At 33.9% G+C, this 19420-nt stretch overlaps 1 protein-coding gene and 1 pseudogene across 2 annotated transcripts in view; one reads left to right on the plus strand and one right to left on the minus strand.

The window, feature by feature from the left end:
* METTL15 (methyltransferase 15, mitochondrial 12S rRNA N4-cytidine) overlaps positions 1–19420 on the plus strand; it is a 321812-nt gene that overhangs the window by 141651 nt on the left and 160741 nt on the right. For both annotated transcript variants that reach the window (XM_077114273.1, XM_077114274.1), the window contains exon 3: positions 5891–6027. In XM_077114273.1, the coding sequence (XP_076970388.1) occupies positions 5891–6027 (137 nt within the window). The remainder of the gene's footprint in view (positions 1–5890; positions 6028–19420) is intronic.
* On the minus strand, positions 3552–4658 carry LOC143643716 (glutamine synthetase pseudogene; annotated as a pseudogene).

Here is a 19420-nt window from a genome sequence, read left to right on the forward strand (position 1 = left end):
TTCTCCCCCATAGGGACCTGGCCTCCCCTTCATTCAAGGGGCTCAGGGTATGTAAACTTTTTCAAGTCTGGAAATTGATTAAGGGGCCGTGACTCTGTGTTTTTGTATTCAGGTTAGACTTCTGTTCCCTTGACCTAGAACTCTTTTGTTTATACAGCTCCAACAAGAATTTAGTAGACTGCCCTTCTATTGTATTTCTAGGTACCCCATGATTTACTAGCCAATGCCACAAATCTCTGCGTGTCATATAATTCTGATGCCTCCTTTGAGTTTGCTGTCTGTTATAATAGCCGCGTCTACCCTGTCTTTGGTGATTAAGTGCTGCCACCTGGCTTCTGCCAACTCGGCATCCTGTCATCCCCATTGTGTTTAAAGATTCCAGCTCAGTGACAGCAGTTCTTACAGTTCTAGTTTGCTAGCTGCAAACTAGTTCTGCTAGTTCTGATTTATTTGTTCTTAAGCATTTGTTAAGCAAAGAAAAAAAAAAGGCTAGTGTCCTTATTGTATTATCAAGTTGTACAAATAAAAAATTGTGTCATGTTCAGAATAAAGTTATGAAGTATGTAACAACATGGATGGACCTTGAGGACATTACGCTGAGTGAGATTAGCCAAAAATAAAAGGACAAATACCGTATGGTCTCACCGATATGAACTGACATTAGTGAATAAACTCGGAGTATTTTGTTGGTAACAGCGACCACCAGGAGATAGAAATAGGGTAAGATATTGGGTAATTGGAGCTGAAGGGATACAAATTGTGCAACAGGACTGAATATCAAAACCAAGAAATGGACAGCACAATACTACCTAACTGTAATACAATTATGTTAAAACACTGAATGAAGCTGCATGTGAGAATGATAGAGGGAGGAGGGGTGGGGGCATAAATGAAATCAGAAAGATAGGCTGAGCCCCCAGTCTTGGGGTTCGTTCATATGAAACTTAACCCCAGATAGGATAGGTCAAGTTTACTTAAAATTTAGGCCTAAGAGTCACCTCCAAGAGAGCCTCTTTTGTTGCTCAGATGTGGTCTCTCTCTCCAGCCAACACAAGCAAACTCACCACCCTCCCCCTGTCTGTGTGGGACATGACACCCAGGGGTGTGGATCTTCCTGGCAACGTGGGACAGAAATCCTAGAATGAGATGAGACTCAGCATCAAGGGATTGAGAAACACCCTAGAATGAGCTGAGACTCAGCATCAAGGGATTGAGAAAACCTTCTCTACCTAAAGGGGGAAGAGTAAAATGAGACAAAGTGTCAATGGCTGAGAGATTCCAAACAGAGTCGAGAGCTTATCCTGGAGGTTATTCTTGCACATTAAGTAGATATCACCTTGTTATCCAAGATGTAATGGAGAGGCTGGAGGGAACTGCCTGAAAATGTAGAGCTGTGTTCCAGTAGCTATGTTTCTTGAGGATGATTGAATAATGATATAGCTTTCACATTGTGACTGTGTGATTGTGAAAACCTTGTGTCTGATGCTCCTTTTATCTACTTTGTCAACAGACAAGTAGGACATATGGAATAAAAATAAATAATAGGGGGAACAAATGTTAAAATAAATTTAGTTTGAAATGCTAGTGATCAATGAAAGCGAGGGGTAAGGGGTATGGTATGTATAATCTGTTTTTTTTCTGTTTTTGTTTTATTTCTTTTTCTGCTGTCTTTTTATTTCTTTTTCTGAATTGATGCAAATGTTCTAAGAAATGATGACTATGTAACTAAGTGATGATATTGTGAATTACTGATTATATATGTAGAAAGGAATGATCACATGTTAATGTTTTAGTTCGTTTGTTAAATTTTTTTAATTAATAAATAAATAAATTTAAAATTTAAAATATAATTAAAAGAATATATTATATAGAAATAAACGTGACAAAGATTTATGTTCCAAGAAAAAAAATTGTGTCATGTTAATCGAGGAGAAGGGAAAACGAATTGGCTTCCTTTTCAATTCATAGCACTGGGTGCCTCATGAAGCTTAGATGTTACTATTATATTTGATGAGCACTGTATATTAGAATTTTTAAAATGAAAATTGATTGCTCCAATCACCTATTAACCTAGGACATGTGGTGGAGTTCACATCTAGTTTCATAAATTCTTTTTGTTTTGCACTGTTTGCTCTGTAACATTTGACTGGTAATAATAGATTACCCCCCCCCCCCAATCCCGTGGAAACTTCCTTGATTGTCAGTACATCTCCAAAGGCATAATCATGATATATTAAAAAATAATCATGTAAATTTTAATCATCTCATTCACATTTTCCAGAATATTCTTAATAATGAGGCTCTTTATTTTTAAATGTTGATTGGGGCTTTTCTTGGTTTGGGATAAGGTAATTGTATGTAAATTATGTTATTTGACACTTTTAGTTTAAATCTAGTGTTGTAGCAAGACTTGGTATTATTGCCATAACAAGGAAATGGTTTATAGTTTTGCCTGGGAAAAGTCCTTTTTTTTTTTCCATATATATATATTTTTTATTAATTAAAAAAAATTAACTAACACAACATTTAGAAATCATTCCATTCTACATATGCAATCAGTAATTCTTAATATCATCACATAGATGTATGATCATCATTTCTTAGTACATATGCATCGATTTAGAAAAAGAAATAGCAAGACAACAGAAAAAGAAATAAAATGATAATATAGAGAAAAAATAAAAATAAAAATAAAAAATACAAAAATATATAAGAAAAAAAAACTATAGCTCAGATGCAGCTTCATTCAGTGTTTTAACATAATTACATTACAATTAGGTAGTATTATGCTGTCCATTTTTTTTTTAGAAATCATACCATTCTACATATGCAGTCAGTAATTCTTAACATCATCACATAGATGCATGATCATCGTTTCTTAGTACATTTGCATCGGTTTAGAAGAACTAGCAATATAACCGAACAAGATATAGAATGTTAATATAGAGAAAAAAAATAAAAGTAATAATAGTATGAACAAAACAAAACAAAACAAAAACCTATAGCTCGGATGCTGCTTCATTCAGTGTTTTAACATGATTACTTTACAGTCCTTTTTTAAAATCGTGCTTATCCCCTACCAGTTTTAAAACTGAGGTAATATATGGTAGAAGACTGCTACCTATTCCTAGATGAATAGAGTAAGTATTCACACTGGGGAAGAAAATTGTTTGCTCTTGAGTTATAAATATTTACTAATGATAACCAAAGAATGATAAGAATTAAAGTGTTTTTTTAAAGTTAATTTTTTTTTTTTAATTTTGAAAAATTTACGTAGCCATGTCTTTTTTGCTGGCAATGACAGAAGTGTAAGGTTAAATTATACTAGCACACTATCTTAAAAATCAGTTTGCACATTTTTACCATTTACATCCCTCATATTTTACTTCCTGCTCTTTCCAGTTTTTTTTTTTTAGGCTTAAAAAGACCTTGATATTCTGCCCTTTGAGTTACGAGGACAATTGGGAGAGAGGAAAAGTCGGAGTGGAATGAAGAATAGGAGGGGTTTGATGGCTGGAGGTCTAGTCCATTCAGGTCTTGTGCTGGATGTGCTAATTGCCGGTCTTGTTGGGCAGACACATGCATATGAGGGCTTCTGTCACCGCGAAGGGGTCACTGTTGGCAGAGGGACGGTGGTCTTCAAAGTAACCCTTTTTATCCTGGCGGACGGGCTGGGAAATGTGGATGCTGGCGCCACTGTTGGCCACGCCGGCATAGAAATCAATTGATGTTGGAGGTTTTGTGGAACCCAATTAGGCCCGGACGTTGTCCAGGCCCCCTTGGGGTCATAGGCATGAATGTAGTACTGGTGCCGCTTGCTTAGCTTCTCCATGGACTCCTCAATGTACTTCAGACCATTCTCTTCTCGCATGGCCTTCGTGCTGAAGTTGGTGTGGTAGCCTACACTGTTCCAGTTCCCAGCAATCAGCTTAGGATTGACGGTTGCTGTCACACCCAAGTATTCATATACACAATGCAAGATGAAACGGACCACCCAGACATGATCTCCCATGTCAATTCCTTCACAAGATCCTACCTGTTATTCCCACTGGGCAGGCATGACCTCAGCATTTATTTCCGCGATCTTTATGCCTGTGTACACGCCGGCCCAGTATTGGGCCTCCACAATGTCTCTGCCATAGGCTTTGTCTGCTCCCACACCACAGTAATATGGGCCTTGGGGCCCAGGGAAGCCTTTAGAAGGCCAGCTGAAGGAGTGTACGTCTGTCCCCATCAGGATATATTCCTGCTCCATTCCAAACCAAGGATCCTGGTTGCTCATCATATCCATTATCCATTTACAGGAGTGCCATAAATTGGTCTCTGCAGGCTTTCAGTTGTACTTGAAAACTTCACAAAACACCAGCTTGTTGGAGTCCTTGTGGAAAGGGTCTCAAAACATGGCAACAGGCTTGAGATACATGTCACTATTGGGGCCTTCAGACTAGAAACTACTGGAGCCAACAAAATTCCACTCAGGCAGCTCTTCTGTACACTTAGGTTCCCTGTCCAGGGTGCGGGTCTTGCAGTGCAGTCCTTCTCCAGTGCCTTCAATCCAGATATACATGGCTTGGACTTTCTCACCCTGAGGCAGAGCCATTGTAAAACTGCTTGATGCCTTTGTTCAAGTGGGAACTTGCTGAGGTGGCCATGGTGGAAGGTGTTCTGTGCAGCAAGCAGGGCAGAGGGAGGTAAGGCCATGAGAGCGAAGTGAGAGGAGGCCAGATGTGCAGGTCACACACTCGACTCTTCTCTCATTCTCGGCTTTCTTCTCTTTTGAGTTTTGATCAGAAGATTTCCTCCATATTATTCCTTTAATAGTAGGCTGACTTTTCAAAGCACTTGATCAGAGGATGGTTTTAGTTGGAAGTGAAAATCAAAGCATAATTGTGCCCTGTTTCTGATCACTTTACCTGAAATAAATTGAAACTTGCAGGGCTAAGGAAATACTCAGGTCCATTGAAGGAATTCTCACTTCTTGTGAAATATATACACTAACTTTTTTAAAGTTATATGTTTAAATATTTTAAAAAGCTGGACAGATAGTTTATGTTATTTGTCATGGTATTGAATATTATTGGAGTAATTGCTTTTATTTTCATAATACCAGTAAACCTTGTGAAAGGGCATGCTAAACTAAGAGCATAACTATGATGGAATATGCTGAGAGTGTCTTGTCTTTCAGAGCAACCATAGTCAACTAACTTGTACACAAATGTGGTTTCTTGCCAAACTGTGACCTGACTATTCTCTTTAGAGTGTGACCAAATAAAATAGCCAACAAGTAAATTCATATTCAATTGAATTTTTTATATACCTGGCATGATCCAAGCATTTGAAAACATGTGTTCCTATATATCATATTGTGTTCCCTGGTAGTAATTATCATTGGCAAACCTTTCATTCTCAAAAGTTTCTTGGTTTGGATGAGAAATTATAGTTCATCCCACCCAGTTAGGTAGGTAATAGTAATATAAAGCATTTACAGAAATTGAAATAAAGTGAGCCACAGTAGTTGTAAATGACAAGAGATTGTTGGAAATTTTACCACCAGCTGGGTACTGGAAAGCCTTAGAAAGGTAGGCGTAGAACAATGTGGCCAATTTGTCCTTATGGAGGAAATTTTCAGTTTGTCTTGAATTAGCCAGTCTAAGCAGGGATCGTCATTTTACTGATACACTGACCATTTATTTCTGTTGGACTGATTTTTCATAATTGTGCCTCATCCCAAGTATAACAAATTGAACTCTAGATAAAAAAAATAATAATTGTTTTTCTATTTGCCATCAGCTCTTATACATCATTATGTGCTTCTAGAAACTAAGGTAGTTACTTGGCAGGACTATGTTTTACACATGGTAAGTGATAATTTTTTTTTCTTGTTGATTAGGTTTTTCTAGATATGACATTTGGTTCAGGAGGACACACAAGAGCCATTCTACAGAAGGAGTCAAATATTACTCTGTATGCCCTAGATAGAGACCCAACAGCTTATGCAATAGCTAACCAGCTTTCAGAATCGTATCCGTAAGTACTAGTCTTATGTATTTCTTTAATTTTGGACCTGAAAAGTTTTTGTAGAGCTCTGTTTGTCACCTTGGAATTTGTTCTGCTTTGCATGATGCCTCATTCCACTAGATATTCCCACCCTTTTTTTTTCCAGTAAAAATTGATGCAAATAAAATATGCATTTAATGATATGACTGCTTTATTCTTTCTGAATTCATGAAAATAAGTACAAAACAGCTCTGGTTACAAGATTAAAGGTGTGTTGAAATCCACCCATGAATATTTTGACAAGTAGTCCATAGTTATAAAATAATTGTTAAAGAATTTTATGAGTTACAGTTTCCAAGAATTTAATGGAGTAAATAAGAATGTGAAGTTCTGCAGAACTTAGGAAGTCAAATACATCAAACTAATGCAGTTTTTTCTCTAAATGCTTTCTGAAATTATCTAGTAAACTTAGAGTTATCTATCTTTCTGTCATTAACAATAGGTCAGATTTAGTGAGCTTTCACTATAGGGCTTTTAGAAAATATAAAATACTATGTTTTACACATGGTGAGTGATTTTTTTTTTCTTGTTGATTAGGTTTTTCTAGATATGACATTTGGCTCAGGAGGACACACAAGAACCATTCTACAGAAGGAGTCAAATATTACTCTATATGCCCTAGATAGAGATATATAAACATCTTCCTTTAAAGAAAAAAAATGAATTAGGGAGTTAAGTCTATATATTATAGTGTTTTAAAGCCATCATCCTAAGAAGAAAAATATCTTGGAACTAAGATGGCTATTACCAAATATGTGAAGGGCTGCTTTCAGAAATGGGGATTATTCTATTCTCGTATGCTCTAGAGAGACTGGAGTAAAAAATAATAGATGGTAGTTACAGAGATAAGTTTGGACTTGATGTACTCTAGAATACATCAGTGGCATGAAGTAGCAAAACATGACCATGGAAAAATTTTTGTCAGAGAGGGTAGATAATTGGATTACAATCTAGAATAGTTTTTCAGGTCCCAGGCTCTGCAAATCTAATGAATATAATTGTCTCCCCGAATAAAAATGTAAGAAAAATATGCATAGACTTTTGTTTGCAAAATCAAGGGGTGTATACAAATCAATTGGCCATGCCCTCGATCCTGAGGCTTACTCTTTTGATGCTTATGTAGGTAGAGGAGGAGCTTAGACTACCTATAGTCATGCCTAAGAGTTACTTTTGGAAGACGTCTTTTGTTGCTCATATGTGACCTCACTCTCTCTAAGCCCAGCTCTGTAAGTGAAATCATTACCCTCCATGCTATGTGGGGCATGACACCCAGGGTTGAAAGTCTCCCTCCTGACGTGGGAGATGACTCCCAGGGATGAATCCTGCCCTGGCAACATGGGATCTACGATTCCAACCTAACCAAATGAGGAAAAAGAAGTGTAACTAATAAAGTATCAGTGGCAGAGAGAGTTCAAATAGAGTCGAGAGGCTATTCTGGAGGTTGCTCTTACACAAGCTTCAGTTAGATCTTGCTACCTATCATAACCTGCCAACCCCCAACCAGGACCATTCCAGCCAATCCTTAAGAGTACCTAGGGCAATATAAGATTCCATAAGGGTTCCATGCACTAGAGTAATTTTCCAGAAACCTACAACCTCCAGATGGGTCCCTAGTCCAGGTAAATCCTGAAACCTAGAGGGCCCAGCCTCTCCAGAACATGAGATAGTTCCATCTTCCTACCCCATATAAGCGACAATATGGAAAATTTAGAATGGACATAGCCCACACACCCCCAAAGAGAGGGATGGAAAAATATCAAATGGGATGGTGGAGGTATACAGGGAAGATAGGATTTAATAAATGAGTCTAGCAGCAGCTAGAAGTAAAAACCTAAAACTGTGGAATTGTGACCCATGTCAAACTCTGAAATATGTTCTACAACTAATTCTGGTGCTGTGCTTTGAAATTTATTGCTTTTATATATATGTTATTTTTCACAAAAAAAAAAGGAAAAAAGTCAATTGTGATGATAAAACAAATACTTAAGCCTTCTAGCCTCCTGTATTCTGGAGCAGCTAGAAGGAAAAATCTGAGATGATGGTATGGTAGCCCATGACAAACTCTGGGATCTGTCCTGTAACTACTTGTTGAAGAGTGCTTTGAAAACTATTGCTTTTTTTTAATTTTATTTGCTCTGTTTATATGTTATACTATACAATAAAAAAAGATTAAAATATTTATATATATATAAAAAAAATCAAGGGGTATATAGAACCCTTGAACCAAAATTTGGCCCAGAGTCAAATTCTTCTAATACTATGAGGATATGGTTGAATGACATGATACTAATTTTTTATTAATTAAAATAAAAATTTTGATCTTTTTTTGTCATCCTGAAATGTAACTTAGATGTACTTTCTTTAAGAAGAACTTATACTTTGTGAAACATCTTATGAATTCATTTAATTATGACCTGAGGATTTGTGGAGTGTAAGCCTCCATTATATTTCACTGCCTTAGAAAAACTGAATTTTCCTAACTATTTTTGTTTCTTAAGCCAGTGATTCTTAATCCACTTGTTCCAATGTCTCTCATTCCTTCAAACACCCTACTTTCTCAAATCAAACTTTATCAGGTATGATTTTATACCTGAAGAGAACATTGAGGCTATATATTCTGTCTTGCATTTAGAGATTGGGGAGAGTTATCATAGACAGATGAAGTGATTTGCTATAGATATACATGACTTAACAGAGATAAAATTGGGACATTTATTCTGACCCATAATCTAATACTTGATTTTATTAAATTTTAGTAGCCAAATTAGTTGGTTGGATAAACATTAAAAACTTTCAAATAGAAAATACCTAGAAAAAGACATGGGAAGTAATATTCCATTCATGAAAACACCTAAAACTATATAAAAGACTTAGGAATAAATATAACAAGAGAGGCACAGTTCTTAAATGAAAAAAAAGTATATAATTTACTTAAACAGATCTGAACTAAAGGAAAGATATAGTAAGATATATCTGTTTTGGGGTAGAAAGAATTAATGCCATAAAAAATGGCACAAATCTTCTTAGACTTTTGGATTTCATCAACAAAATGACTCCTTTTACAAATATAACAAGTCATTTGAAGAATAAGAAAATAAATCAAAATAGTCCAGGAATAAGGAATTAATACAGATAAAATCTAAAATAAAAGATTTTGGGAAAAAATAATAGAAAAGCTAAAGACATCCCAAGAGACCATTCTTTGAAAATAGCAACCTCTCTTTTGAGCCTGATTAAGGGAAAAAGAGAGAGATAACTGCCTAGGATTGAGAATAAAGATAATAGATATAAAATAAGTTAATTGCAAGATAATATAACTGCAGTTCTGTAGGAACAGATGTGAAACCTCGATGAAATGAATGATGTCTTAGCAAAATATCAATTACTGAATTTGACTCAATTGTGAAATTTGAGTAGGTCATTACCATAAAAGAGGTTAGAAAAGTAAAGTACTTAGAAAAAATGCACCATGACCAAATGGATTGATTCTCAACTGCTAGCTCTTCAAAAATAGGTAAGAGCAATGCTAATTATACTAATCCTGCCAATAGTAAATATGGAAAGCTCTTTTAGTTCATTTTATGAATCCTGCATAATTTTAATATACTATAATCCTGATAAGAAAATATATTCAACCTCATTGATGTATATAAATGTAAAACTTTAGCATATCTAATCTATCATTTAGTAAAAAGAATAATACCTATGTCCTTAGTAGGGTTTATTTCAGATATACAAGGGGAGGTTGTATATTAGGCAATCAATCATAGATTGATAAACATGACAGTGATCAGCCATTCTTAATTAAATCATAATATAAGGAAACTTCTTAAATGTAAAGTGTTCTAGTAACCAAGGACAAACAGTAATTATTTCTTTAAAAGTTACAACATTATAGCAACTTAAATCAAAATCCTGATGTAAATTCTAGAATATTATTATGTAATAGTTTTTGGTAGGTCTGGCAAATGTAATTTAGATAAAAAATAAAGAGAGTGAAAGTATTCTTTGTTTATAATGAGTTCACTAAATACCTAAAAACTCAACAAACTTGTAATATTATAAGATGATATAAATTGGTTGGATAAGCACAAAAAACATACTCAAATAGAAAATACCTAGGAAAAGACATGGGGAATAATATTCCATTCATGAAAACAGCTAAGACTATATAAAATACTTAGGAATAAATTTAACAAGAGAGGCATAGTTCTTAAATGAAAAAAAAATTATACAATTTACTTGAAAGAAGATCAGAACTAAAGGAAATATACACTTGTTTTGGGATGGAAAGAATTAATGCCATAAAAAAATGCTGGTTCTCCCCAAATTCATATAGACATTTAATGGAATTCCAAACACTTCCCTATTGATTTTTTTTATTACTTAGATAATATTTACTTAAATTTATATGGAGAAAAAAAATGAAAGATTGTTTTGAAAAAGAAGAAAATGGAGAAGAAATTTGCCTTATTGAATGTCAGACCATAATATAAAATCACTGTAATGTAAGAATAAGTAGATTAGGGGAAAGAGAGGATCCAGAAATAGATTCTGCTGTATAAATGAATTTAATAGCAGACAAAGGTATTTTAATTCATAAAGAAATTAATGCAATTTTAAAGAAAGGGTGCTGTTAAAACTGCATATCAATCTTTAAGAGAATAAAGTCCTATTTTTAATCATGTTTAAATTAAATTTAGGGTGGGCCACAGTGGCTCAGCAGGCAGTGTTCTCGCCTGCATGAGGGAGACCCGGGCTCAATTCCCAGTACCTGCCCATGCAAAAAAATAAATAAATAAATTAAATTAAATTGTAGTTAAATCCACAATAAATTTCAAATGGAATAAAAATGTATGAAAAAGTGAAACTGAAAATTCTTTTAAAAAGTTGAGGAGATATAAAATCTAAGGTTGGAAAACTTCCTTAATATAGACTGGAAACCGTATATCTATAAAATAAAAAATAGAAATAACTGATTATAGGAATCAAACCCTAGTTTCCCGCATGGCAGGCGAGAAGTCTGCCCCTGAACCTCTGTTGCATTGCCCTGATTATATAAGATTTTTTCAATTACATGTCAAAACAGTGTGTTAAAATTTCCAAGTAGTTAATTTAGAAAAGAACTATTACAAGTATAACGCATAGATGAAGGATTAATATATATTAAGATCTATTCCTATGATATAGTAAGCATTCATATAAGATTGAAAAGGAGGTGAAAATTTCCAATTTGAAAAATGGGCAAAGGATTTAAAGGGGTCATCATTCATAAAAGATCAAGAAAGCTGTTTAAAGATGCTCCAACTCAGTGGCAGTCAGGGAAATGAAATTTAAATAATAGTGTTGTAATATTTTACACTTATCAGATCGGAAAAACATAAGAATTTTTGCCTTTGTGGATGTGAAATAAAGGATACTCTTATTCATTTTTGGTAGGCATTTTAATATTAAAAAATGCATAACCTGTTTAGAATCTTTCCCATCTGAAAAAAAATAATTACTAGGTAAGGAAGCGTATGAATGTATTTGTTGAATTATCATTACTAATAGCAGAAAGCTAGAAATAAAGTGAATGCCCAGCAATAGAGGATTGGATGAATATAATAAGCAGCCTTTAAAGAACTAGTACTTACATGACACCAACTTGGAGGGAAATCCTGGAGCCAATGTTGCGAAAAGCAAAATGCAAAGGAGTTTACATAATATGATGCTGTTTTTGTAAAACAAAGCCCTTCAGAAGCCCTAATTAATTATTATTACAAACTTTGTAATACATTGTTTGTATTATCATGGAGAACATGAGAAAGAAGGGGTTAATGGTGACATTACATAAGGGGAAAGGACAAGCAAACAGTTAAAATAATCATTGCATATATAAGTAAAATAGAAAATGCTAATTAATGGATATATATCATTTATTACATACATATGTAATAATAGTATAAAATATCATGCGAAAGAAAAACATGAATTTGGCTAAGGGCTATTTCCAGAGAGAATGAATGGATGGATGGATGGACAAATTAGATGGATTGATTATATTCTTACAAATATACATATAATTATAACTTGTAGTAAGTGAGCTATAAAGGAAACATTTTCATCATTTAAATATAAACGTCTTTTGAGGAAATATAGTTATCAATTCCTTTTCATTTATTTATTCATTTTGTGTTTTTATACTTCTGAAAAAATTCCATGTTCTTTACTCTGTCAAATTAAGTCAGAAATAGAAGCTAACATTTTCGTAGAAAACTAAGCAGTTCTTAGGGAAGCTGAGTTTTAGGCTAACCATTTTAGTTCTTTCAGAAAAGATGACATGTCAGACCATTTGTTGTTTGAAAACTGAAACTTTTTCCTCATTGCCTCTGAAAACTATGCAAGAGGAAACACATTTAAATTGGACCAGTGGGGTTTTGGCTTACTTTTACTGTGTTGGAAAATGGATGTTAGAAGACATTTTTTAAGAACAGTTTTTTTTTTTGGAATTTGGGAATAATATGTGCTCTGTATACTGAATTTGGAGAATATAGACATCCATAAGGAATAAACTAAAAGCATAATTGAGTCTATCCTTTTGACTATAATTGTAAGCAGATTATAAAACTGTGATAAGCTTATTTCTAACAATTTATAAAGATACATATGCTTATTGAAGTAAATTTATAATATACAGAAGAATGTAAGGACAAAATTAAATTCACCCATGATTCCATCACGTTAGATGATTGATGTTAATGGTGTTATGTGTTGCATCTTTTTGACAGTATTTCATCATATTATATATGTTATTTCTTGTTTAAACTTCTTGGACATGGATATTTTTGCTTTATGATTAAAATGATAAAATTCAGAAAAATATCAGGAATAAAATTAAATAATTAATAATCCATCATCAATAGTAACAGTTTATTATATATGTATATCTCTTCATATGTGCATGATTGTTTATGCAATGCACATTCATGGTCCATTAAATTATCTTAAAACATAGAACCTTATTAGTTGTAAAGTATTGCCATCATGTAGTTATAACTTAGTTTATTAGAACTCTAATTCTAACACAGTTTTAGCCATATTCATAAAGTAAGTATTTTGTCTTTCTGAGCAATATTATTTTAGATGCAATTCCTATAAACAATAAATACAAGATGTATTTTGTATAAACATTTTAATTTTCCCTTCTTCTCCCACCTCACTTCTTGTTTTTTTTAAATACATTCTTGGATTTTAGATGCTAGTATCTACTCTTACGATAGTTATTAATTGCAATTTACATGATTTGGCTACCATATCTAAAATAATTGTCTATATTTAGACCTTTTTAATTCATTTAAAAGCACTCCTCTAGCCCTTTTATAATAAAAGTCCCCATTTTGAGTTCATGTGAACTAATTTCTCAGTTAATTGATTAAAGTTTTTTTCTGTAAATATTCAAAAGGAAAATATCTGAGCTTTCATCTGCCTGAGATTGTGTTCCTCATGCCTTCTTACATGGGCAACAACTTGAATTAGTATAAATTTGGGGAATTTGTAGATATCAGCCTTTCTCCTTTCCAATGTATTATTGTGGAGAAACCTAAATTCAGCCCAGTTTGTCTTTTCCCTATTTTGGTAATCTGTTTCCTATCCCTTTGCCCTATTCCCCACTAGGTGTTGATTGAATTTTTTTCTTTAGAAATTTTTATATTCATAAATTTCAGTAAGAAATATCACTGATTGATTTATTTTCATTAATTTTCCATGTACTCTTAGGACAGTTTTGTTAATTTTTTTGCCTATCCAAAATCTGTTTCATCTACTAAGGAATGCTTTTGCTTTAGAAAATCCCTCTCTTTCTATCCTTGGAGCCCTGATTATCTATTGATTGAATTTGTGTTATCTGTTCTGCATATCTCTTACTTCCTTGTTTAGTATTTTTACTTTATCTCAGTAGTCTGAGAAATCTCTCCAAGATTTTTTTCTGTTACAGATTTGGTTTTCTACAGTTGACTATGGTTTTAACTGCCTCTATTCAGATTTTAATTCAGCTATTAGAAGTGATTTTTTTTCTTGTAATCTTTCCTTATTTACTTTGTTCACCTGTTCTTTTCTGCCTGGTCCTTTTTATTTCCTTTTGCTTTTTTATCTCATTTTCATGTTTTATTTTATAGTCAGTGGGCTATACACAGAAAGTAAAACAGACCTTTCTAGAATTTCACAAAATCCAAATTATATGCATTCTAGAGTTTTCTCTTTTGCGCCGTAAATCCACTTCAAAAATATGCTTTTCCTCTCTAACTCAGAATAGACTTCTCTCCTTTTCTCTTTCAGAATCTTGTTTCTGTGTTTCTGTGTATGTTTTTTACTATTTACATAGAATCTCCTTTAACCTGCTCATTGTTCTTTCATGTGGGACTGGAATCTTCACTTCAGATTTTAAGCTAGAAAATTACTTGAAGAACATTATTTTATTCTAAAAATTGTAGTATTTAGGAGTCATTTGTCTAGGATCTGCCAATAGGAAGTGAATTCTGTTTTCTTATAGAGAATGCAGTCATAAAAGTTACTACTCTCATAAATGTATTACTTCCACAGCTTTAGAGAGAGTCTTCACATCTCGGGGCATGTTTTGACAGCGCCTACCTATTTTTGTTCTTGTTATTATATTGTATGAATTTGGATTCCAAAGTAGATGTAGTAATAAAGGTATTGAATGGGTATGGATAGTGGTGAATTAAAGTTGTCCCAGTAGCCTCACAATATTTCTGTTTACACAATTTAAAGGATTCCTTCAGATTCTCTCTATATCTCTGTGGCGAAGGATGTAAACAGAACTTTCTTAAATTTTTTCCAAGTTAGCTCCTCTGCCTTGAATTAAGGTTCACTCTCACCTTTTATTAGAAGATTTTATATATATATACATATATTCTGGCACATTCTTCAGGAACATTTTCAGTTACTTATACTTTTTTAATGTAAATCTTTTTTGGTTATTTTTAGAGAAAATTAAAGCCATTATTAGCTGGCTTCCATCTTTTCTGTTAAAGTTTGCTCCATGGTCATTTAATTGGGGTGCAATAACTATATTTACCCATATGATATGATCTATTTTAAGTTACCCATATCATCTATTAAGCTTTGTAGTCCATTCTCTAGCGCTTGAAGTTAACATTTTCATTTTCTTCCCTGCAAGCTGCCATTTCTTATTGTTGGTCAAATTCACACAGAAAGCCAGGACTAGGCAAATCTTAGAACTCATGACTTAAGGCTTGCTGCCTATGTTCTACAATATTACAGTAAAATCAATTTAGTCATATTCTTTTGCAGGGCCAGGATTCAAACCCAGGCATTTTGACTCCAGGAGCAGTTTAAAAATCCTATAAAAGAAAACACCATATGGTACTGCCTATTTATCTAAAATTTAAAATGCTAGAACAGGATATGAGGTAAATGCTACTAATCTTACTAACCATAGGAGGTCAGTTCTGCTATGCACCAGCAGAGTGAAAGAATTTTCATAAATATAAACAAGTATAGAAGAGATAACTTGGCAAAATTAACTAGACCATCTGAACTATTGATAATGGTCTGTCCCCTTTTCATTATTTTTGGTAACACAAACATTACTAAAACAAAATGTTGTACTTCACCCTATTGAATATCATTAAATATAACCTTTGCCCAAGGAATATAAGGCAGGATGAAAAGGTATATTGGAGGAGCTGTAAAATGAGTGCTGAAACTGGATGGCTGAGAGAGAAAGGAAGACTAGCTAGAGAGGTCAGCTAGAGTTGGATCACACAGAACTTTTTTGTGCGTTGTCCTAAGAGCATACAGATCCACCAAAGTGTTTGAAACAGGGAACTGACATGATTGTATTTGCATTTTTAAAAGATTATTCTGTCAACTAATATGAAAATGGATTAGAGGACAGCAAAATTGGAAAGGATGAGGCTTTGATTGCCACTGTATGTGTAAGTCGATGGTGGTTGGACCTAGATGAGAGACTTTTCTTCTGATCATCCTATTAGAAATTCTTCTTTGCTTTGAAGGTCTCCAGCTTCACATTTTAATGGATTCTAAAAAGTCAAAACAACTTCTTCCAAGGTAAAATTATATTCCATGATTATAGGTGAGATAGAAGATGGTATTGTGGTTCTAAATTTTGAAACTCTTCAAGAATTTCCTTTGGCCTCATCTCACTAGGCCAGTATAAGGAAGGAGTTCTACACAATGATTACTTTCTCTGAGAAGACTTTTAGTTAATTACTTTTTCCCCTCAAATTTGCTCCATCTCTTGTTCTCCCTCTCTGGGCAAATGGCACCACCTAGGAAAATTCAATGGGGAGAATGAGTCCCTACCATGCACCATGCAGTAGTGTTACTTATTTTCTTTCCTTCATCCCTTGTGGGTAATCTGACCTCTCTTTTCCTTCTTTACCATATAGTTCTCAAGACAGACTGCATCTGTTTTTGAACCCCAGTTCTGCCATTCACTTATGAAAAAATCTTGGATAAGTTAAATGACTTCTCTATTCCTTAGTTTCCTTACCTTTTAAAATTGGGATAATAATAGTACTTACCTCCTAGAAATGTAAGGATTAGTCTTAGAATACCATCTAGCATATCTAGTTAATGAGTCCTAAAATCATTTCATTGGGTTTTGATCAGCATTTTATGGAATGAATAGAATAGGAAATATCATAGCATATCCCATGAAGTAAAATTACTGTTACCAATGAACTATGTATATATACATATAAATATACATGTATATATAGTCATTTTGTGTGTAAATGAGATTGCAGATAAACTATATTTCTGACTGTATCCTGACCAAAAGTTTTTGAAAACCACCATCTTCTGTGACTACATTATACATATGTGTTCATGTTGTTTGTTAAATGATCATTAAAGCAGACTCCAGAGACTGTTATTCAGTGCTTAGAATGTATATGGAAATTAACATGTTTATTTATGGTTCAAACAAAATAGAAACGAATGACGTTGATGAAAATTGCACTTTCTACGATACCATTGACTGTAAAACTCCAATTTGCCTAGTAAGTTAGAACCGCCTGAAAACTACCATTCCATAATTTGTACTTTGCCTAGCTGCCTTGCAATGAATATGATAGATTGTAAAATATAAACACCATGAAGAAAGGATACACAGTTGGGAAGCGAAACAGAGTTTCAAAGTAAGAGAAAAAGACATTGCCTGGAGGATAATTAATTTGCTTCTGGCTTGAGACTTAGTATTAGCTGAGAGAAGGGATCATTAACAGGCTCTGTAAAGATACCTTATTTCAAGTTTATCAAGTGAATTGCATTTCTTGGCTTTCTAGGTAGATCTTACTCTTCTGAATTTCTAAGTATGCTGGTCAGTCTCCATTTGCCCCTAAATCCTCCTTCCATTCTTGTCCACATTGATCCGTACACCTAGAAGATGACTTTCATGGATGTGTCTGCAGGCTTCCTTGTCTCCTATCTTCTTGTATCCAGTGAATGGGAGGCACTGATATGAAATCAGAGGCAGATATGAGTTAGGTCAGAGGGTTTATTAATAGTATACATTAACAGCTACATTCCTCTTCAAAGTATAGGCCTCTCATAGTACATACAGCTCAGGTTCTTTGGGATTCCATTCTCTGCTTCTTCCTTGCCTCTTTACCTCTTAGCTTTAGGCTGCTTCTCCATACTTTGGGTTTCCTTAGCCACTAGGTCAAACCTTTATAAATAGTCTCTTCATTAAAGTTTCTTCAGCTTGGATACACCATCTTTTTGTTGCCAGAATCTTTGCAGATTCTCCAGGTCTCTGAATCTTCTTTACCTCTGACTGGATACTTTGAGACTCATTTCAACTGTCAGTCCCCACAGATGGTAAAGCAATTGGGTTTATGGAATCAAATGGTCCTGGTTTGGTATATTAGTTCTGCCTCTATTTAGTTGTGAGATTTGGGGCAAGTGACTTAACTTTTCTGAGTTTGTATTCTCATTTCTAAAGTGAGGTACTACCTCATGGTCTGTTATGAGGTTGAATAAGATTATGTAATTAAATTGTTTAGCATAAGTAATAAGTGTTAGCCTTTTATAATAATACTATATAAGATAATACATAATTATACTAATTAGTATCATCATTCTGAGAATTTGGAAGTTTTACTGACATGCACTAAGATGATTACTGGCTATTATTTCCTATTCTTACCTGCTTGGTTCCTTAACATGTCCAAATCCGAATTATCCTAAGATTTGCAGTATGGATTACTGCATCCAGCTCCCCCTACCTTGCAAAGTGTTCTGGCATCTGACTTTAGCTACAGGCTCTCTTTGCCATTGTCAGTGTAAATGCTGAGGACTCTTCCTGTGCCAGTTGTAAATACTGCTCCTTTGAGCTGTATTATTGCTCCTGTTTCCCCCCCCACCCCCGAGACACACTTTGTTTTTATCTGTGATTTCCCCATCAAATCTTCCTTACAGACCAAAAAGCTATAGGTTTTCTCAACCAGTAAGAAGCTCCTTTCTTTTTTGTCTCCTGCTGGTTGGCTCTTTTCTTCGTTGCTCTTAGGCTACTGGTTTCCCAGAAGCTACTACATGCTCATTAAAGAAGGCTGAAGTTTTCCTGGGGTTTAGTTGTTAGCATCTTTTTCTTCTGAGTCCTGAATACTCTGAAGGTGAATTCCTGAGTTATCTTCATTGCCTGTAGATTTAAATTCATTACCTGTAGATTTAAATTCTTGTTGTTGATTATTTAACTTTTTCCTAGCTAAAGTAACAAGGAGAAAGTCTGCAAAGTGTTTATTTTAAATAACCTCTTTGTTTTTTATTTTATAGCAAGTACAAACTTAAGTGTTGGGCTGTATAATTAGCACCTCTATTCCCATTCCCCAGTGGTATTATAGGTTTATTTCTTTACTTAGAATATTTGGCTCAAAAGTTTGTATTACTGATTCATGGATGTCAACATATATATTTGAAATGCATGTGATAATTTATATAATGATAACTATGAGAAAATAAATTTCCACTTCACAAACTTGAGATAATCCATTTTTATTGTCTACGTCATTTGAGCATAACCATATGGTACCAGGATAAGAATAGCAACTTGTTCAGCGCAAGAATGACTATACCTAGAAAGACTTCATTTTATTTTATCTTGGGACAAACAATACTTATTTAGAGACATTTTATTACATATGAGAAGATTTTAGTAGAACCCTTTATGTTTGGCTTCTGAGTTATTAAAAGAATGAAAACAATAATTGTATTTTCTCCAACATTATAAACTAATTAAATGAAAATGAGTTTGCTATAATTACATGTGTAATCCCCCTCTTCTACACACCCCCACTTTTGTCTGATATTTAAAGTA

The sequence above is a fragment of the Tamandua tetradactyla genome, chromosome 8, assembly GCF_023851605.1.
Source record: "Tamandua tetradactyla isolate mTamTet1 chromosome 8, mTamTet1.pri, whole genome shotgun sequence".
In the NCBI taxonomy this organism is placed as follows: domain Eukaryota; kingdom Metazoa; phylum Chordata; class Mammalia; order Pilosa; family Myrmecophagidae; genus Tamandua; species Tamandua tetradactyla.